This window comes from Spodoptera frugiperda, chromosome 27, assembly GCF_023101765.2.
Source record: "Spodoptera frugiperda isolate SF20-4 chromosome 27, AGI-APGP_CSIRO_Sfru_2.0, whole genome shotgun sequence".
NCBI classification, from domain to species: Eukaryota; Metazoa; Arthropoda; class Insecta; order Lepidoptera; family Noctuidae; genus Spodoptera; species Spodoptera frugiperda.
Window position 1 is genome coordinate 11,837,930 of NC_064238.1, and position 17,758 is coordinate 11,855,687.

At 35.4% G+C, this 17,758-nt stretch overlaps 1 protein-coding gene across 45 annotated transcripts in view; it reads left to right on the forward strand.

The window, feature by feature from the left end:
* Positions 1-13,357, forward strand: part of LOC118263930 (mucin-17) — a 135,261-nt gene extending 121,904 nt beyond the window's left edge. For 12 of the 45 annotated variants that reach the window (XM_050705517.1, XM_050705549.1, XM_050705540.1 and 9 more), the window contains 2 exons: positions 9,792-9,911; positions 10,711-13,357. In XM_050705517.1, the coding sequence (XP_050561474.1) occupies positions 9,792-9,911; positions 10,711-10,800 (210 nt within the window). In that variant the 3' untranslated portion in view covers positions 10,801-13,357. Of the gene's footprint in view, positions 1-233; positions 345-768; positions 916-1,493; positions 3,630-4,230; positions 4,465-4,759; positions 6,407-6,585; positions 7,027-7,269; positions 7,316-7,539; positions 7,740-7,987; positions 8,648-9,791; positions 9,912-10,710 lie in introns of those variants that run through there. The other 33 variants (XM_050705555.1, XM_050705559.1, XM_050705545.1 and 30 more) reach the window with 21 other exon arrangements.
* The last annotated feature ends 4,401 nt before the right edge of the window (positions 13,358-17,758 follow it).

Here is a 17,758-nt window from a genome sequence, read left to right on the forward strand (position 1 = left end):
TGTGAGAAATCTACAAACAAGAAAGTATGGACGTAGTCGAGTCAAATCTAAAGATGGTAAATCAGATGTTGTTGTTACTTCTCCGAAACCTAGAGAAAGAAGTATAAGAAAGTTCAGCGAATCCTTCTCTAAGACGACTGAGGCTTCAACCAACGGGGTAAGTAGCACTATTCTATTTTACGTAGACAGAAAATGTTACAGATGATTTTCATTATTGTTACCAAACTTTACAGATAACGCCTGAACCTGATAAATCTAAGAGTAGGTTCAGTTCTAAATACAGAGCTTCGTATCTTGATAAACCATTTTACAAACCCACTGTACCTACCATTACATCATCAACTGTAAGTAACACATTACAAAGATTAACATATTAACTACAGTATGTTTTCAAAATTATCTCAATAAAATTTATCCAGAACCCTCAGAGTAAAAAAGTTATTTCTAACAAAGCCCCTTTATCGAATTGGCGTTAAGATATCAAAATTTTAATTCGTTTTCATATTAATATTCATCATGGCACTTGATAATACTACCATCATCACCGTTTGGAACTAAAAAGCGTTATTTCTGATTGTTTAGATTTTCATGATCATTATTCTGAGCACCATTTTGAGTTAACAATAACCTAACTTGTTCTGAAATCTAAAATACTTCTACAATCAGAAATGACTCTTATCTGATTGTCATACAATTTAAAACTCAATGTTAAGCATCAGCGTGATATGTGTCATTTTAACATTAATGAGAAATTTCTTATTGCTAAAGGCTTGGCTGAAATTCTACGTCACTGACCACCTGTTGACAAAGTCTGTAGAAGAGCCTAATTGGTTCGAAGGAGACATATACACTACCGAGTCGATATCAAGACAGAACAACACAACGCCATACTTTCATGAATCATCCATTGAACTGGTTAATGGAATCATATAGTTAACATATACATCATTGTCACGATCATTGCTCATTTCATTCACCCTGTTGTAAATGGATTTGATTTAGTTTTAAAGAGATGTAGATTTTAAGACAATCAATTTGTAATGTTAAGTTCATAATAGATATTTTCACTATTTTTACCTAAAATCTCTTTAAAGCAAAATTTTACTTACAAGTTTTTGCGTTAAAATCATCAATATATCGCACAATTAATGACTTAAAGCATTTAAACAGACGCAAAAACTTAACAAACTAATGTACGTATGTGTAGAATAGCATTCACTAACATACTATTAATATAAGACATTAAATAATGTATACATGTGACATCTTGTTTTAATACATAACATCATCTATGGCTAACTTTCATCTAACACTAACCTCTAAACATCTGACTTTTATCTTAATTCCAAAATACGTAAAGAGGCTTTGGTCTTTGCACGAGTTTCTACTCGGGTTACCACTACATGCAAAATTTTCTTTTCAATATCAAGCATTCTTATTACACCAAAATTCTACTTTTCTGTTTTTATGGGTGAGATTACTTCTTATTTCAGGTTGAGGGAGAAGAAATACAATTAGGGCCAGACCTGAACGCTATTTCCTTTACTCAAACACGAAGGACACTGTCCTCGGCAGACCTAAGATTGTCCGAGAGTCTGGTGAAGCCGCCACTCGTGATGAACGTTGAGGCGTCACACCACTCGCCGTCAGTTACAGTATCTATATTTGATGCTTTAGCTGAAATACTCACGTCAACACCCAAACCACGAATCTCGACAACAACCGAAGTACCGAAAATACAAAAACTTAATACTGACGTTAAACAAGTACTCGACGGCGTGAGTAGCAACAATAATGTAAATAGTGTCCAAGACTTAGCGGGTCAGGACACATTTATGTCAACCAACGCCGATGTAAGCACTAGTACTAAATCTGTACAGCCCACTGTTCAAGGCACACCAAATGTGATTAACAGTATTTTGGTCGGGGGAACTGTTACACAGTCACTAAACACAGAAGACGGAAGTAAAATTCCTGTGAATACACCACCACCCACTACTCCCATTCCCACTCCCACAACTCCCATTTCCGCAAGGAAACCATTTGCCATTAGAGTGTTGTACTCTGAAACAGAACCGCCAAAAGACAAAACCACGACTGCATCCACACCAACTCAGGGATCGACTGACCGTCCGAAAATGGTATATAACACTGTGTCTGATCTTTTGTTGTCCAATAACAATTTAGTATCTTCTGAACTAACTAGCATGTTGTCAAATAACATTATAAATATTATAGAAAACATGGATGAAGATAGTAGATCGAAACTAAAGAGTTTAGATATGGCTAAAGTATTAAAAAGTTTGATTCCCAGAGCTTTAGATGGACTTGCGACTGTACTTGACAATGCCGATTCAATCCCAAACACAACGCCTTACAGTTTGGAGGATATTAGGGATACCGCGAAAATTGTTATTGATGGTGTAGAATATGATAATTCCCTCCAAAGTGTAAGCACTGGCGGTAATGTAAATATCACTGTAGATAATAGAAATGTACCCATTAGTGTCACACAAAATCCTACTACTGTAAATAGTCCTGTTACACCGGCAACTGTAGAAAGCACAAGGCCTGTATCTAGTAGCCAGGGGACTACAGCTGCTTCAACTTCTACGACAACTGCTAATGCAATAAGAGCTACGGCTGCTGCAACACCAACCACAGCGGCTGCTACGTCTCCTGTCTCCTCAGAAACGGCCTCATTAAATGTAGATATTGTAAGTGATACACCAAGTGACTTTACTAACAAGAATGTTCCTTTACCTTTTCTCACAAACTTCCAAAGCAATGACTTCACTGTTGATGAATCCGATAAACTATTCGGTGCTGCAACTACAGCTATTCTAAAACCCTTAAGTCTATCCATTGTATCTTCTTCTGTATCACCACCACAGCGTGATATTGAAGAAATACAGGATCCTAGTCAAGTATCGCGGTTACAGTTATGGGTACTATCAAAGAAAGCTAGAGTATTGAAAATGATTGAAGACATTATAAGACAACACAATGATGAGTTAGCAACACTACCGCCTTTGACTGATTTTGTTAGCCCTTCTGGCAATATCAACTTGTCGGAACGTTTGACAAACATTATGAATACCATGATAGCCTCGACTGAAACTGTGACGACTCGTGATACCGAAACTACTTCTCCTATGACTACCCCATCCTTTGTAATTAATCCTCTTTCCACCAATGTATTCGAAGCAACTACGACAGCCAGCCCCCCAACTGTCCTTACGACCACGACGGAGGCAGTATCATCAAGTAGTGTGCCATCTACTAATGAGACTGTCTCTATATCTTCACGTTCGGGTCGCACCCAAGCAATCGATGGCACAACGGGTTCGTCTTCTGTCACTACTACAGTTACAACTGATACTACTGAAATGATCAATGATGTTACAAGTACCATGCCGGCACCGACTACTGATCAAAAGGTCGAAATATTAAGTCGACTTCAAGAAGCTCCTATCACAACTACAACGATTGCTAGTTCAGAAACAATGGAAACTACAACAGTAGTAGCTGACACCGAGACAACGACACAAAATGTAGAAACGACTACATTCAACATAGACACCACTACTTCTACCGACGCTTCAGACAACAACACTTCACAAACAACAGTTAGTACTTTGAGTGTTGGAACACCAGCTATTCCGAAAAAGACTATGTCATATTCGGAATATTACCTAACAATACAGTGGTACGTAAAAATCCTAACGAAGACATATTGGAACAATTAACAGAGGCGAGCCCATATATCGTTTACGGTGTACTACCCAATAACACAGTAATACGTAAATTCCCGAACGGGACCAGAGTGCCACGAGTTATGCAAAAAATTGACATTCTGCCAATCAGCCCGTGGAGTTTAAGAAATCCATACAGCCCCATCCATAATAATCCGGCCATTGTCAGACCGCAGCCTAACCCCATCCGAGAATCCACTAATACTGCGACATCCACAGACACATCAAATAACGGAACGGAAAGATTAACCAACGACACTGTAAATAACCAACAACGGATGGTATTGACTTTATGTTATTTAGCTTAACGCTCGGCTTGGTGCTTTCTTTCTCACTAGCAGGCGCAATGTCTCTGGAGCGGTCGGCGCATGCGGAACGGACGACGGGTCTTGAGGTGTTCGTAAGCTGTGCATGCCTGTAGCACGATAACCGCTTCTAATAACTTCGGCGGTAACATTTTATTTCGATATTGCAGATTACTCCATCGGCACTTAATATTAAAAGCAGTAACGGTATAACTACCACCATTATGCCAGAAAAAAGCACTGCCTCGCATGTATTGAGTTTACGCACAACTACAATGCTACCTTCTATTGATGAGATTCTGCTTAATAGTATATCTTCGGCCGCTATACAGGAGATGGTCATATCGGAAATGACGAGCTCTACTCGCGAACCAAGAATATTAACACTGGATATTGATCCGGAGGTATAATTATATTATTTATATACGTTAGACGTTTCCTTATTTATATATTTTTTTTTTTATTACTGTGGTCACTAATCTTCACTATAATTTATCACACATTTTCATATGCAATCATAACCCTTGGACTTGGTATATTAATATAATCTAGTAGTAATAAGTTGATTTTTAAAAAGGTAAGTGGTGAAGGTTCACCTTATAAGTAGTTTGGCAATTACCTGTGTAAATACAACTGCTGTTAAAACTTTTATAAGACAAAGTGATGATACCAAATTAACCTCAAACAAAACAATTACAGACGAAACAAATACGTACGGAAAAGCCAGGGGAAGGTGATGGAAGTGCGGTATTTAAATTCATACCAATTGATGAAGTTACGGTCGCACCGCAAAACTCGAACGTATTGAAACTGGCTTCGACTAAAACACCACCATCGACAAATTCCGTACAAACTGAGACACAAACTATGTCGACATCGTCTGTTACTGAGATGAGTACGCAGACACCACAAGTACAAACACAAGAAACAACAATGAACGAGGCAACAACGACTCAGAGAACAACTATTATGCCTGAAATAACGGTTATGTCGTCTGCATTCACTAATGCTCCCGGAACTGTGCCAACCACCACGAGCCAGCCGACTACTCTACCTCCTACGACTACTACTACGCCTGCACCTATCACTACGACAACGGAGCCAACAACGACTACGACAACGACAACGACAACAACACCAGCGCCAACAACAACAACAACAACAACTACTACTACTACAACCACGACTACTCCAGCTCCAACAACAACTACTCCAGCTCCAACAACTACTACAGCGGCTCCAACGACAACACAGGCAACAACGGTAGTTCAATCCACTACTATTAGCGTAGAAGAAGAGTTAAGGAGATATAGAGAAGACGTCCAATTGTTACAAACATTACTGCAAGCTACGGGTCGTGATCCAAAGAATCTTAATTTAAATGCATTGTCACTAGGTGATCTAACCACTACAGCAAGACCTACCACCACAACTACAGCACCTACTACAACTAGGCCACCTACAACTACTAGAGCACCAACGACAACTCAGACCACTGACCCTGTAAAGTTATTGCAGGCATTGTTTACTAATCCTACTACATTATCTATTCCAAATCTGGGTGGCAACTTACGGGTATCAACTGGTCAACAAGCAACAACAACAACACGATCCATAGAAGATGATATTAAACAATTCGAGGAAGACACGAAATTATTACAAGCGCTTTTACAGGCTACTGGACAAAACCCTGCTTCTCTAAACATACCCGCATTAGATAGTCTAACAACTGTAAGAATCCCAATTACACAAACAACTAATATTCCAACTACAACAGCTATACCAACCACAACAACAACAACAACTACTACTACAGTTAGACCAACAACAACAACAACTAGGCCGACAACAACTAGGCCGACAACAACCAGTAGGCCAACAACAACACAAAACATTGAAGACGACATCAAACAATTCCAAGAAGACACGAAACTTTTACAGGCTCTGTTACAGGCGACTGGTCAAAACCCAAGTACTTTAAATATTCCAGTAATATCTGGTATAACATCCAATGTGAGGATAGCTTCTAATCCTCAAACAACATCGTTGGGATCAAACCCAACAACACCGTTGAATATTAGACCCGTGTTTGCAACAACTAATGGTCCAGTATTCCAAACATTCGCACCTAGAACTGTTTCAACTACGTTACAGCCTGTGACTGATGTTGGGATTTCCACGACTTTCACGCCTTTCAACCGAGAAAGGTTGACGACAACAATAAGGAGTGCTCCAACTACATTGACTGGTCGACGTGCTCCATTCACTGGATTCACTTCAACTACAGAAATGCCCAGTTCTTCTACGTTCTCCGTTGAAGAGGATTTGGCTTTCTTGAAGAATTTGGTAAGTAGTTGATTTTTTTATTGAAAAGATAAAAAATTATCGTAATTTTAGTTAGCTTTTTAATTGCCTCTACAAAATATAATTGTTCAATGATGTTACTTGTGACATTTCAAAGACAAACTGAAAATTTAAATGTATAGGATTTTTATGCATTAATTGTGCCGAATTTCTGTTTACAGAAAACAGTGCTGAAAACAAACCCTAATAATGAAGATCCTGAAGCAGCTCTAGCGAATCGTATCATAGCACTAGCTGTAGAAAGGAGTCTCAATGAAATACAAACGGGCACGGGCGAAACAGTCCGCTCAGGGAAAAATATAGCTGTCAGTGGAAACAATTTGATACCTTCCACAAATAGACCTGCACCCACAACTACCACACCTTTACCAACAACAACAACAACAACTACTACTACTACGACAACTACAACAACACCACGTCCAACAACAACGACACAAAGGCCAACAACCACACAGAGACCAACAACAACTGTCAATGGACCGTCTATCGAAGATGATATCAGACAATTCCAAGAAGACACTAAGCTACTTCAAGCACTACTTAAAGCCACTGGACAAGATCCATCCAAACTCAATTTGCCTACACTACCAAACTTAAATGTGAGTCCCAATCTACCAAATGGTGTCAGTGATGATCTGAAACTGCTCTCAAATCTACTAGCTTCGCCATCACCATTGAACGAACCGTTCGATTCGCTAACGCCGAAGCCAACTATTAACTCTAATGTTAAGGAAGTAAAGCCTAAAACGGCTTTGCCGTACGGAGCAAAAATAGCTGTTAAGGATAGTTTGAAAAGTGATCAGGATGATGAGAAGTTGTTACAAACTTTGATCAAATTACAGGGCGCACAGGAGACTACGACTCAAAGGAGTAAACTCACTATCACTGGTAAGTTGGTTTGTTAACATATTTTGAAGTAAGTATCTATGTATATATCTAATTTCATTAAACTACGGCAATAATAGTCAATACGTTTGACATATTATTACGATTAAAATTTAAGTTATTTTATTACAGTGATTTAAAATTTAAAATGTGACAATTTGTCCTTGAAAGCAACATGCATGTTGGTCCTAAAAGTCGCTTCAAATAATCCGTTTATAATGTTCCAGGACAATCTTCCGACGAAGCCCTTAAGAAACTGATTCAGCAGACTCAACCGACAGGAATGGTGTCCGAAGCAACGCGAGCGCCTATCTCTCTTAGCACCGAGTATGGCAAGAGCAACGACGCGTTGCTGGCAGCTTTGCTGAAGGAGCAAGGTTTCGGTCCAACCACGGCAAGTTCTTTGGATGAGCAACTTCGACTCGCTGTTAGTCCTAACTTTTCTTACTTCACCTAATACATTGGAAGAACATTAGTTCTTCCAAAGCCCATTCATTATACATTTAAAATTTAAACTTTCATAATATCACTGATGCAAACAACTCGTAACTTCACTTCGCTTCCTGCACCATTATCTCGATATCTCTCATCTGTCTCTTCATATATTTCATTGGCTCTATTTCAGTATTTATATCTAATTCATTAGGAACTCTAGAATTAACTGTAACCTCGTAGGCTTTACTCAACCAAGTGGTAGTGACGCCGAAGGCAAGACGGACAACGACGCCGCCACCTCCACCGCCAGCACCTCGAAGGCCAATCTTAGACGGATTGGCCTGGCTCTGGCAGCAGTGGAGGGAGACTGCTCCGGGACCAGGAGCGCCGAGGCCGAACAGAAGGCCTGAGCCTGCGCCCTCAGCCAGGCCCGCCCCAACAGTATCGTCAGCACCGACGAGCAATAGGGGCAACTGGTTTGGCTCTGGACCCTTCGTTGGCAACGCTGATGATAGACCAGCAAATAGAGTGGGTTTTGCATCGTTACTACTTAAACTATGTGATTGGGGATGAGGTGTTGGGTACAGACTTTAGATTAAATATGCAGATTTAACTACGAATTTATTTTTTAATTTTTCGCGATCTTTTTAGTGAGTTGTTCCTATTTAATCTAAGTCTGGTGTTGTATAGATATTTGTATAGTAATGGAGATTTGGTGGGATGTACATAGTGAGAAATGAATTAAGATAATTTTAATATTTTTCTTAGATCTTTTTTTGTAATATTTGTGTTTTTATTAGTTAAATTATTTATTAAACATTGGCTTCATTGGCTTGTACATACAACATTGTGCCGTTACGCAGCGCGTTTATTTTTTGTATAATAAAATGTTTTAATTTACTGTTGTGTTTGTGTGTTGTATTAAATGTTAATAATAATTTACCCTTCCACATTCCATCCATTTGTACACCTACTGTAAATAACGTATTCGTAGAAAAGTGAACTGGACTTTTGTACAGTGATATCAGAAATATATCAGAAATAACATAGCTTGTGAAGGTCCAAGAACATTATACAATTTTACCAATAATAAATGTACCAAAGTCCAGTTCAATTACTCCCATTCCTGAACCAGGAGAATCCACTGTGATCAAAACCCATACCACATTTCCAAAAGATTGACTAACGACCTTAGTTGTGATCCTTTCTTGACATGAATGCGTAGAACTTGATGTAACTAATTTAGTTGATGTAGTGTTAATAACTATTAATAATAGAACCTTATTATTAATGTCCTTTGAATGTGTGTAGATTGAACATTAATTCTAAGAGTGTTTCCTAAATCTATAAAAGTGTTTGTGAAGTGTAACATAATTGTTCGGTGAGTAAATAAAAAGGATTGGCCTTAATAATAACAAAATTATAATTTGTCTAAATTAAAATAATTCTGCTGAATGCTTGCCTATTAAAATTACTGATGATTTTAATATCTTACTAAAGAAATACCATTTGTACCTTGTGAAATTAATGTGATTGACGAATTTGACCCTTATTAAAATGTTAATACAGGTTACCTATAAAATGTACCTACAGCATGTTTTGACTAACCTTCAGCACTCTTCCTTTCCCTTTGTATTATATTACCTATTCTCTGTACCTATATACTTATCTGTAAATATCTGTGTATACGTATTTGTACATTTCTGTATAGTATTTGTTTTCTATTTTCATACTTTTGTCCTACACTTTTATACTTTACTATATTTTCCATATCATTTCCACTTTCAAACATTGCACCGTCACGATTCACATTCTATCAAAAAATTACAATAAATATGAAGATTTTTACACATGTTTTTATAATTTAAATATTACAATACATTAACTAAATGAATATTAATTAAAAAACTAATATTTCTAATCACATTTTAATAAAAAAAAATCTTCATACAAATCGCACAGCTCACTGCCTAAGCATTACCATACATGCTATAACCATTTTCATTTTTAGTTCTAATACCTAACAGTAATACTTAATACCTAGATACCCCTGGAGCCTCCTAGAGCCGTGACGGCCCAGCAAGAACCTGGACGAGGTCAGCTCGTGTCAGCAGCCATTAATGTGACCAGAGCATTCTCACAGTTCTTAGGAGCTGCGATACAGGTAATTTTAATCGTAATAATGTGTTTGTTCAGTCAGAAGTGTAATTAATCAGTTGTCATATTACTGTCATGTTCAATATGACATTTGATAAAAACCTTAAAGAAAAGTTTCTTGTACGTTTCTGTATCGTTATCACGATGTTATATCAAAGTTTAAAATTTTAGTAAAGTTTTATTTTTGTATTTAATTTGTTGTTAAAAAGTTTTTGGTCATTTTGAACTGTGTTCAAACACTGAATTGAAAAACTGAGTTTATTTTTCAGGGCAACAATTATTTTGAAGAAGTTTCGCAAGTTTGTAACTAACTTAGTTAACGCATAATCAATTAACTTGATCTCTTATCATACTCGTATTCACAAATTTGCATTTTTAAAATTATTTTGTTAACACGAAATTGAATTATCATAACAATGTTCGTATTAACTACGTCATGTTTTCAAATATTTTAATTCAACCATGTTTTACTTACATTTTATCAGTAACTCTCATGATTAATGATTAACAATAATTGATCCAGCGTATATTAAAATCACTGGATGCCAATTTTATCTTTGATATACTTTTTTTTCATTGATGATACCTACGTATTTGAATTAAGTTATTTATTAGATAAATGTTTATTACAATTTATAAGATTATGTCCAGATTTGGTATTTGTAAAGTTCATTAAGTAAAATGTAATTGTCCATAATTTTATCAATCTTCTTGTACCTTCGTATCAAAAGCCAAAATATTAAGTTAACTTAATTATTCTACCTTGATTATACCAAATACTAAAACTTTATTTCGTCTCATTCCAGGGTGCTGCCCAAACCGTCCAGAGTGTGATCCGGGCCGGTCAGCGAGCCGCAACAGACGTCTACATGAACGGATCCGGTGGTTCCGGATAACCGTACCTCAAATGAGACTCCAATGCGGACTCAAAACTTTTGCGAAAGTGTCATAGTACGCACTATGTGTTGCAAGTGCTCAAATGTATATAGTCGGTTGTAATATTTTTTTATAGTTATTTCGTAGCGTTGATTTGAAAATGTAATTAAATAGTTCGATAAAGTCCTCTCGTAGTTAGGGATTCAAATGTATCAAGTTACTTTGTCATATTATATTGTTTAATTTACAAAACAGGGTCTAGAGATGTTGTAAATTTTAACACATTAACGCCATGAAGGACAAAAGTAGCGGAAGATTTGCCTTCAACATAATATTTTTGCTGGCAGTCAAAGTCTTAAAATTGTTATATTATAATATTTTTCATGATGTATGAGTACCTTCATACGTTTCAATACAGCTTGATCCCTTAAAAGTTCCTAAGCAGAGGTATTGAACGTTTTCAATCAATGTCTACGAATCAAAATCATAAGGACTTTTTGTAAAATACCTAAATAAATATGTAATGTTAAGTTAATGACAAATCAAGCATAACATCTGTTAGGTTTGTAACCTAAACGTCTGAATCTAGACTTAGGCAAACAATGTGATGTTAGCACTACTTTAGATTGTATTATTTAATTTTATAATAATTATCTCTTCAACTTTCTACCTGCGATTTCACTACATGACAAACGATTTTTAATGTAAGAAGCCTTAATGGTTTGTGATACAAATGTATGACTAGGTTTCTATGACATTCACTTTTTGTCATTTACGCTGAGATAATAATATACAATGAATTAATCTCTTCAATTTATTACGCTTAGCAATTTATAGGGTTTGAACTTTGGTAGCTTTTATATGCTATAATTATATTTTTTAATTGGAAAGGTAATTCTTAATAAGTACTTAAATTCATTTAATATGAAATCATTGAATTTATTCCCAAGTAATACTCAAGAATTGATTAAGTTACGAATTATTTAATTTCTCGTTATTTGCGTTTACAAATGAATTAAAAATTAATATTTTTTCTGATTTATAAAACTGTTCCAGTTCACTAAAAACTATCAATCACAAAAGTTTAATCCTTTGTCATATTTTAGACAATGTAATATAATAAGCATAATTAATCTTCTGTCATATTGAATATGACAGTTGATTTTATTTAGACGTGTTTAGTTTGTAAGTGTCTTTGTAATCTTAAGCCTAACATGTGCCATTTGCACGTGCTTGATGTACTCGCTTCTACAATCTTCAGCTTTTATTTATTTATTTAAGAAAAATCTTTGTTCTACATTCGTGGAAGAATGTTACACAGATTTGGGTTTCATAGTCAGGCGAATAGTAGTTTGGTTACTACTAAATACAATAACTTATAAGGAACGAAAATTTGAATTTCGATGTCGGTCGTTGATATTGAAAAGGGCTCTCTCAAGCAGCATTTAATCGAAATAAAATGAAAAGTAATGAAATAAAATGTTTAGTCTTTTTATTCTCTATTTGTAAATATATTTTGAGCTATTGTAATAAACTGCTTCCAGCAATGATATATTGATTATAAATGTAGTAGAGCTTATATCTTATGTAGTTGCTGTAACTAAACTTACTAACAAACCTGACTTGTAAAACTGAGGATGTTTTAATTCGCGATAACCAAGCCGTTTAGCTTTCACTGCCTTTAGTTGTAAAATTTATATATATTAAGTAAGGATCGGGTACTGTAGAATTAATGCTGCTAGATCATTTTACAATTGATTTATCTAATGTAGATTGAAAAACCATTTATAATTGTGGTTTTGGTAAAACAATGCTCTGTATTTTATATTTATATTGCAGTCTCATTTTATTGAAGGTAAAATGATAAAGACAGGCAAGATTTACTGAGCGTTTATTAATCATTAATTATAAGTAATCAAATCAATCGTTATTGATAGAAATCAATTGTAAAATTGGTAAAGCATTGAATTTTTTTGTACCAGTAAATTTATCGGTCACTGCCAAGTTTTGGACTTATTAATTTTAAATTTGGAGGATTTTTTATACTTTTATAATAAAAAAAATATGGGTGTAAATTAATGGCTGATTAAAAAGTAGCCATGAAATCTCTGGGCACTTACTCTTGAAATCAATGTCAATGCAATTTCATTTCTCTTTAATATCAATAATTGTTCAATGTCAAAACTATACAACCACAATCGTAGCTGTTAAAATTACATTCGAGGACGGAATATAAAGCCAAACTCAATATCAGTTAGTTCATTCAATACTAACGCAATACGGATGCAATGGACGCTATTGTTGCAATTCAAGAGTACGATATATTACAATATCAATGTCGATCGATCGGGATTAGATTCAAGAGTAAGCCCCCAGGTGAACTTATGTATTGTTTATGTAGTAAAATGCTATTGTAACTAATAGACTTATTCCTAAAATTATTAGCTTGATGCTAACTACCTACTATTTAATTTTAACAAATCGAATTTATAATGCCTTTACTAGAATCTGGGCTTCGTAATCAAATGTATAGTATCTTTGGGAGGATAATAGGAAAATAAATTATTTTGTAAATTATTTTATTGTTTCATTTTATCTAGTATACTAATCTCTTGTACGTATCCCCTGCTGAACACAGGCCTTTTTTGAGGGGAAAAAATCATCCAATCACTTCTCCCGCCTTGGGTGGGGCGAGATGTAGTGTCAGACTTCTACTGACTAAAAACCATCCCGTTCCTGCTCCTTGCTTACTATTTTACTTGTTTTATAAATCCCTGATCGCCGGTAGGGAGGAAATTTAGAAAATTTACTTTATTATTACATTTTTTTCATGAATGATCTCGCACTAAAATTTTCTCTAAAGTCAATGGATTGGTTCCTATAAAATAGTAACTTGGATTAATTGAAATCGGTTGTACCTTGTGTCATAAGTTTAATTCTAGTTTTAATTTTGGTATTTATTGAACGGAGATATTGCCTTATGGATTTGTTTTTCATTTCTCGGGCCATTTATTTTGTCCTCTACGGACCACTGGTGGCCCACGAACCACCGGTTGGAAACCACTGATCGAGCGAAAGCGTATTATTAGAACAGCTCTTTATTGCACAGCAACGTACAAGTTTGAAAAATATGACTCAGGTTTTTATAGTAGGCGTTCAATGACGTTTATGTTTTTATGTCCAACAAAGAATATAGGGGACAATTTAGAGATAAATGGTTTTACGTGTTTTTCAAGGCACTAGACTGAAACATGTCAATTACTTTTGTTATGTCATAGAGGAGGAGGGGGGAGGGCTTTATGCTATAGTATTGGGCACAGTTTGAAACTCTGTACTGCAACTGAGAATTTTACTATAGAAGATCTGAAAGTATATATTAAAAGGGTACTAAGTACCGTGTTTTATTAATTATAAATTTATTGTCATGGAAGCGCTTCATGCCCACTTGCATGAGGCCGTGGTTTTGAAACCTACCAACGGCAAGTACTATTGTGACTATTTCTGAGTTACATGTACTTTTTAAGATTATTTAGACACCACTGATAAACTGTGAGGAAAAACATCGTGAAGATACCTGAACTTAAATTTTTAACTAAAAGTTTGAAATCGCCAACCCGCATCGAGCAAGCGTAGTGATCAATGTTCAAACCATTTCCGTATGAAAAATGTCCTATGGTCAGCAGTGGCCACTTATAGGCTGTTGATTTCGATATTGATGTATTAATTTAAACACATATTTAATGATTTGTCATTATGATTAAGGAATAATACAATATCTACATTGTACTAAATACGTACCAAAGTGATAATGTTGATAAGTAGTAGAAGTGGGTACATACTTAGTACTATTTGTCACACTTGCGAGAAATTGGATTGTAATAGTGACTATTAAAATTCAATTTTGATTGAACAATAACATTTTATTACTTGTAAATTGAATGATTAGGCGATAAGTACTTCCTTAAAAATACAATACAAGTTGCTAAGTCTAAATATGGCCTGAGGACGAAAGAATATTTGAGTCAGAATTTAGTTTTGAGTACATACTTTACATTGCTATAATAAAATTATAGGTTCAAGCCTGCATTGGATTTCAGATTTTTGCTGCAATTTCCATATCAAATTAAAATGGGATTAAAGTAGCTTAAAAGCGGAGTTCATTATAACAGTAGAGTGAGACGTGGGCGTAACGCACTAGCACATATTAAACAGCAAAATGAGCAGAAAATCATAAACGTAAATTCTCTATTGCAACGTCACGCCTTTTATCCCCGAAGGGGTAGGCAGAGGTGTAATACAGCAGTATTACACCTCTCTATACAATGTACACCCACTTTTCACCATGTGTTACAAGTCCCATGTAATAGGGGGTGAGCCTGTTGCCATATACTGGACACAATTCCAGTCTCCGTGCTACTACTGAGAAATTGTTGAAAACCCAGTAATAAGGCCAGTAATACTTTTCCCGACCCGAGAATCTAACTCGAAACCCCTTCTGTTAGGCAGTCTATAATTTTAATCAAAGCCTCAAACTCCAACGAACAAAGTCCCTAAGCAACAATCCATACTTAAAATATAAACACAAGAAAACGCAAATAAATTACAATATAAATATAGCTAATCAATTCGAACGCACAAACGAAAACACGTTTGTATAATCACGATTAGACTTTAGTGTTTTTCGACCTTGGTCTGAGTGACAGATGACTTTATAGTAGCTTTTTGTGAGCACCTGGTAGCTATGTGGCTAATAATAACTAAAGGCTTGTTCAGAGGATGTTTGGTAAACCTTTTAAGGGTTTTATGTATGACTATTGTGTTTTAAAAACTAAAGTAGAAAATAAATAAAAATTTTTTTTATGGGATAAACCGGTAAACGAGCACATGGATCATCTGATGGTAAGCAATCGGCGCCGTCTATGGACATCTGAAACACCAGAGGAACTAAACTAAAAGTTTTGGAGGTTGGGAATTTGAGAAATGTTCGGTATTTCGAATTTTGGTTATTGAACCTACGGTAACCTCGCTCAAATGATGAAATACAATGCGAGTTAATATTTTATTCTCATCAACTTAGCGTAGTAAGTTCATCTCAGGTAAAAAAGCAACCTCAGGGTTGTGAATGTCTTATATAGTGCATGCAAATAGATAGCTGAAGGAAGCTTACTTTTTATGTACGTGAATGCATACTGCATACTACGAGTATAGTTCCCTGAATACATCACATTTTCGATTAAGCTCATTTTTTGTCCACTGTAAGTATTAAGACAGTATTTATAACGGTAAAATTAAGTATCAATTGATATAATTGAGCTCAATGTGTCTCAGACCATGAACATTGGACATTGGACAACCTTGGAAGTTGGAATTTTCAAAACGAAATGATTTCCGTGATATCATGGCCAAAGAATGTTGTTACTCTCTCACTTTCGCTAGAAAATTTATTATTTCGATTGCAATATTGGCGAATTTATTGATAAATATTGGACTAGACTGTCATGTAAATAAGTACCTATTGAGCAAATATTGTTCGGATCTGAATTTTTAGAGTAATGCTAATGCGTAATAAAGATTTTTTTTTATTACCGGTAAACAAGTTGACGGTTTACCTGATGGTAAGCAATCGCCGCCGCCCATAGTGCGTTGCCGGCTTTTTGGGGATTAGGAATTTAAGGGTTGTTGGGGAATTGGGCCTCCGGTAACCTCACTTACACAACGAAACAAAACGTAAGCGTGGTTCTACGTCAGTTTTTTGGCCGTGGTATAACTCCGGTTGGGCTGGCCCATTCGTACCAAAGCATGGCTTTTTCTCACTTAATTTTTATATTAGTGAAATGTATTACCTGGAATACCTGACTGGAACGTCTTATGTGTATCACACTCTGACTTTATATTATTACTTTAGTTTCGTCCCTTCTGTATAAGCTCTTAGATTAGTTAGGCTTAGAAAATATACGGTAAAGTAATGTGAGCCGGCCCGAGCGTCCTGCATATTGATGAACTTAAATGTTAATGCTAGATATAGTCGAACATTTGTATGTTTAGAACTTCTTATTCAAATAAATCAGTAGAAGGAGCAATGAACTGGGAGGGTGGCTTTTTGATTGAATATAGTAGCGATAGACAAAAATACTAAGTTGTAAAAACAACTTAAGTAGTACTGTTAAGACGAACTGGTTAATTAAAATTTAATCGTTAAATTATTCCTTAGTATCAATTTTGTTCTTTTTTCATACCACGCCGGACCAAGAAAGCACACGGCCCACGGTAAGTGGTTACCATTGCCTATGAACGCTTGCAAAACATGCGTTTTGCCGAGCCTTTTTTCTAAATGCTAATGAGGAGATCCAGAAAGAGAAGAACCAAATTTATAAATGCAATTAGGATATGTAAGCTGGAATGATAATAAGTTACTATCATTAACTAATGTGTTGCAAAGAACGTTTATAACTATGTAATACTTAGATACAACTTCTCATTTTTTCTAGTCAAAGTAAATAAGCGAGAGCGTATCCTTTATTATAGATTGTTTGATGATATATCATAGTAAAATTATAGTATGTGTTTACTCTTCGACGTGTAAAATCATCCTTGAAAATGAGCCTTATGTTTTCATTCTCTAAGTATACTATTAAATTACTCGATTATTACAAACTAAATTGATACCTATTTGTTACAAAGGGACACCCTTTATATTATAATATGAATTTGATAGAGGCGGTAATTATTCCTTTGTATATTAAGTTCGTAGATAATTAAATTTGTATGATTGTGCATAATTTTGAAATCTACCAAGGTTGATCAAGGTTGACAATAAATTAAAAAGTATTTTAGTTTAAGAACGTTTTCTTAAATGATAAATGACATTTAAGGCTTGTTTCACAAAGCCTGGATAGCTGTTATGTACCTGAAAATACATAGAACGTAATTGATATGTAACTATTCTCTCTAAACTTTTTAGAGACATCTATTTATTTA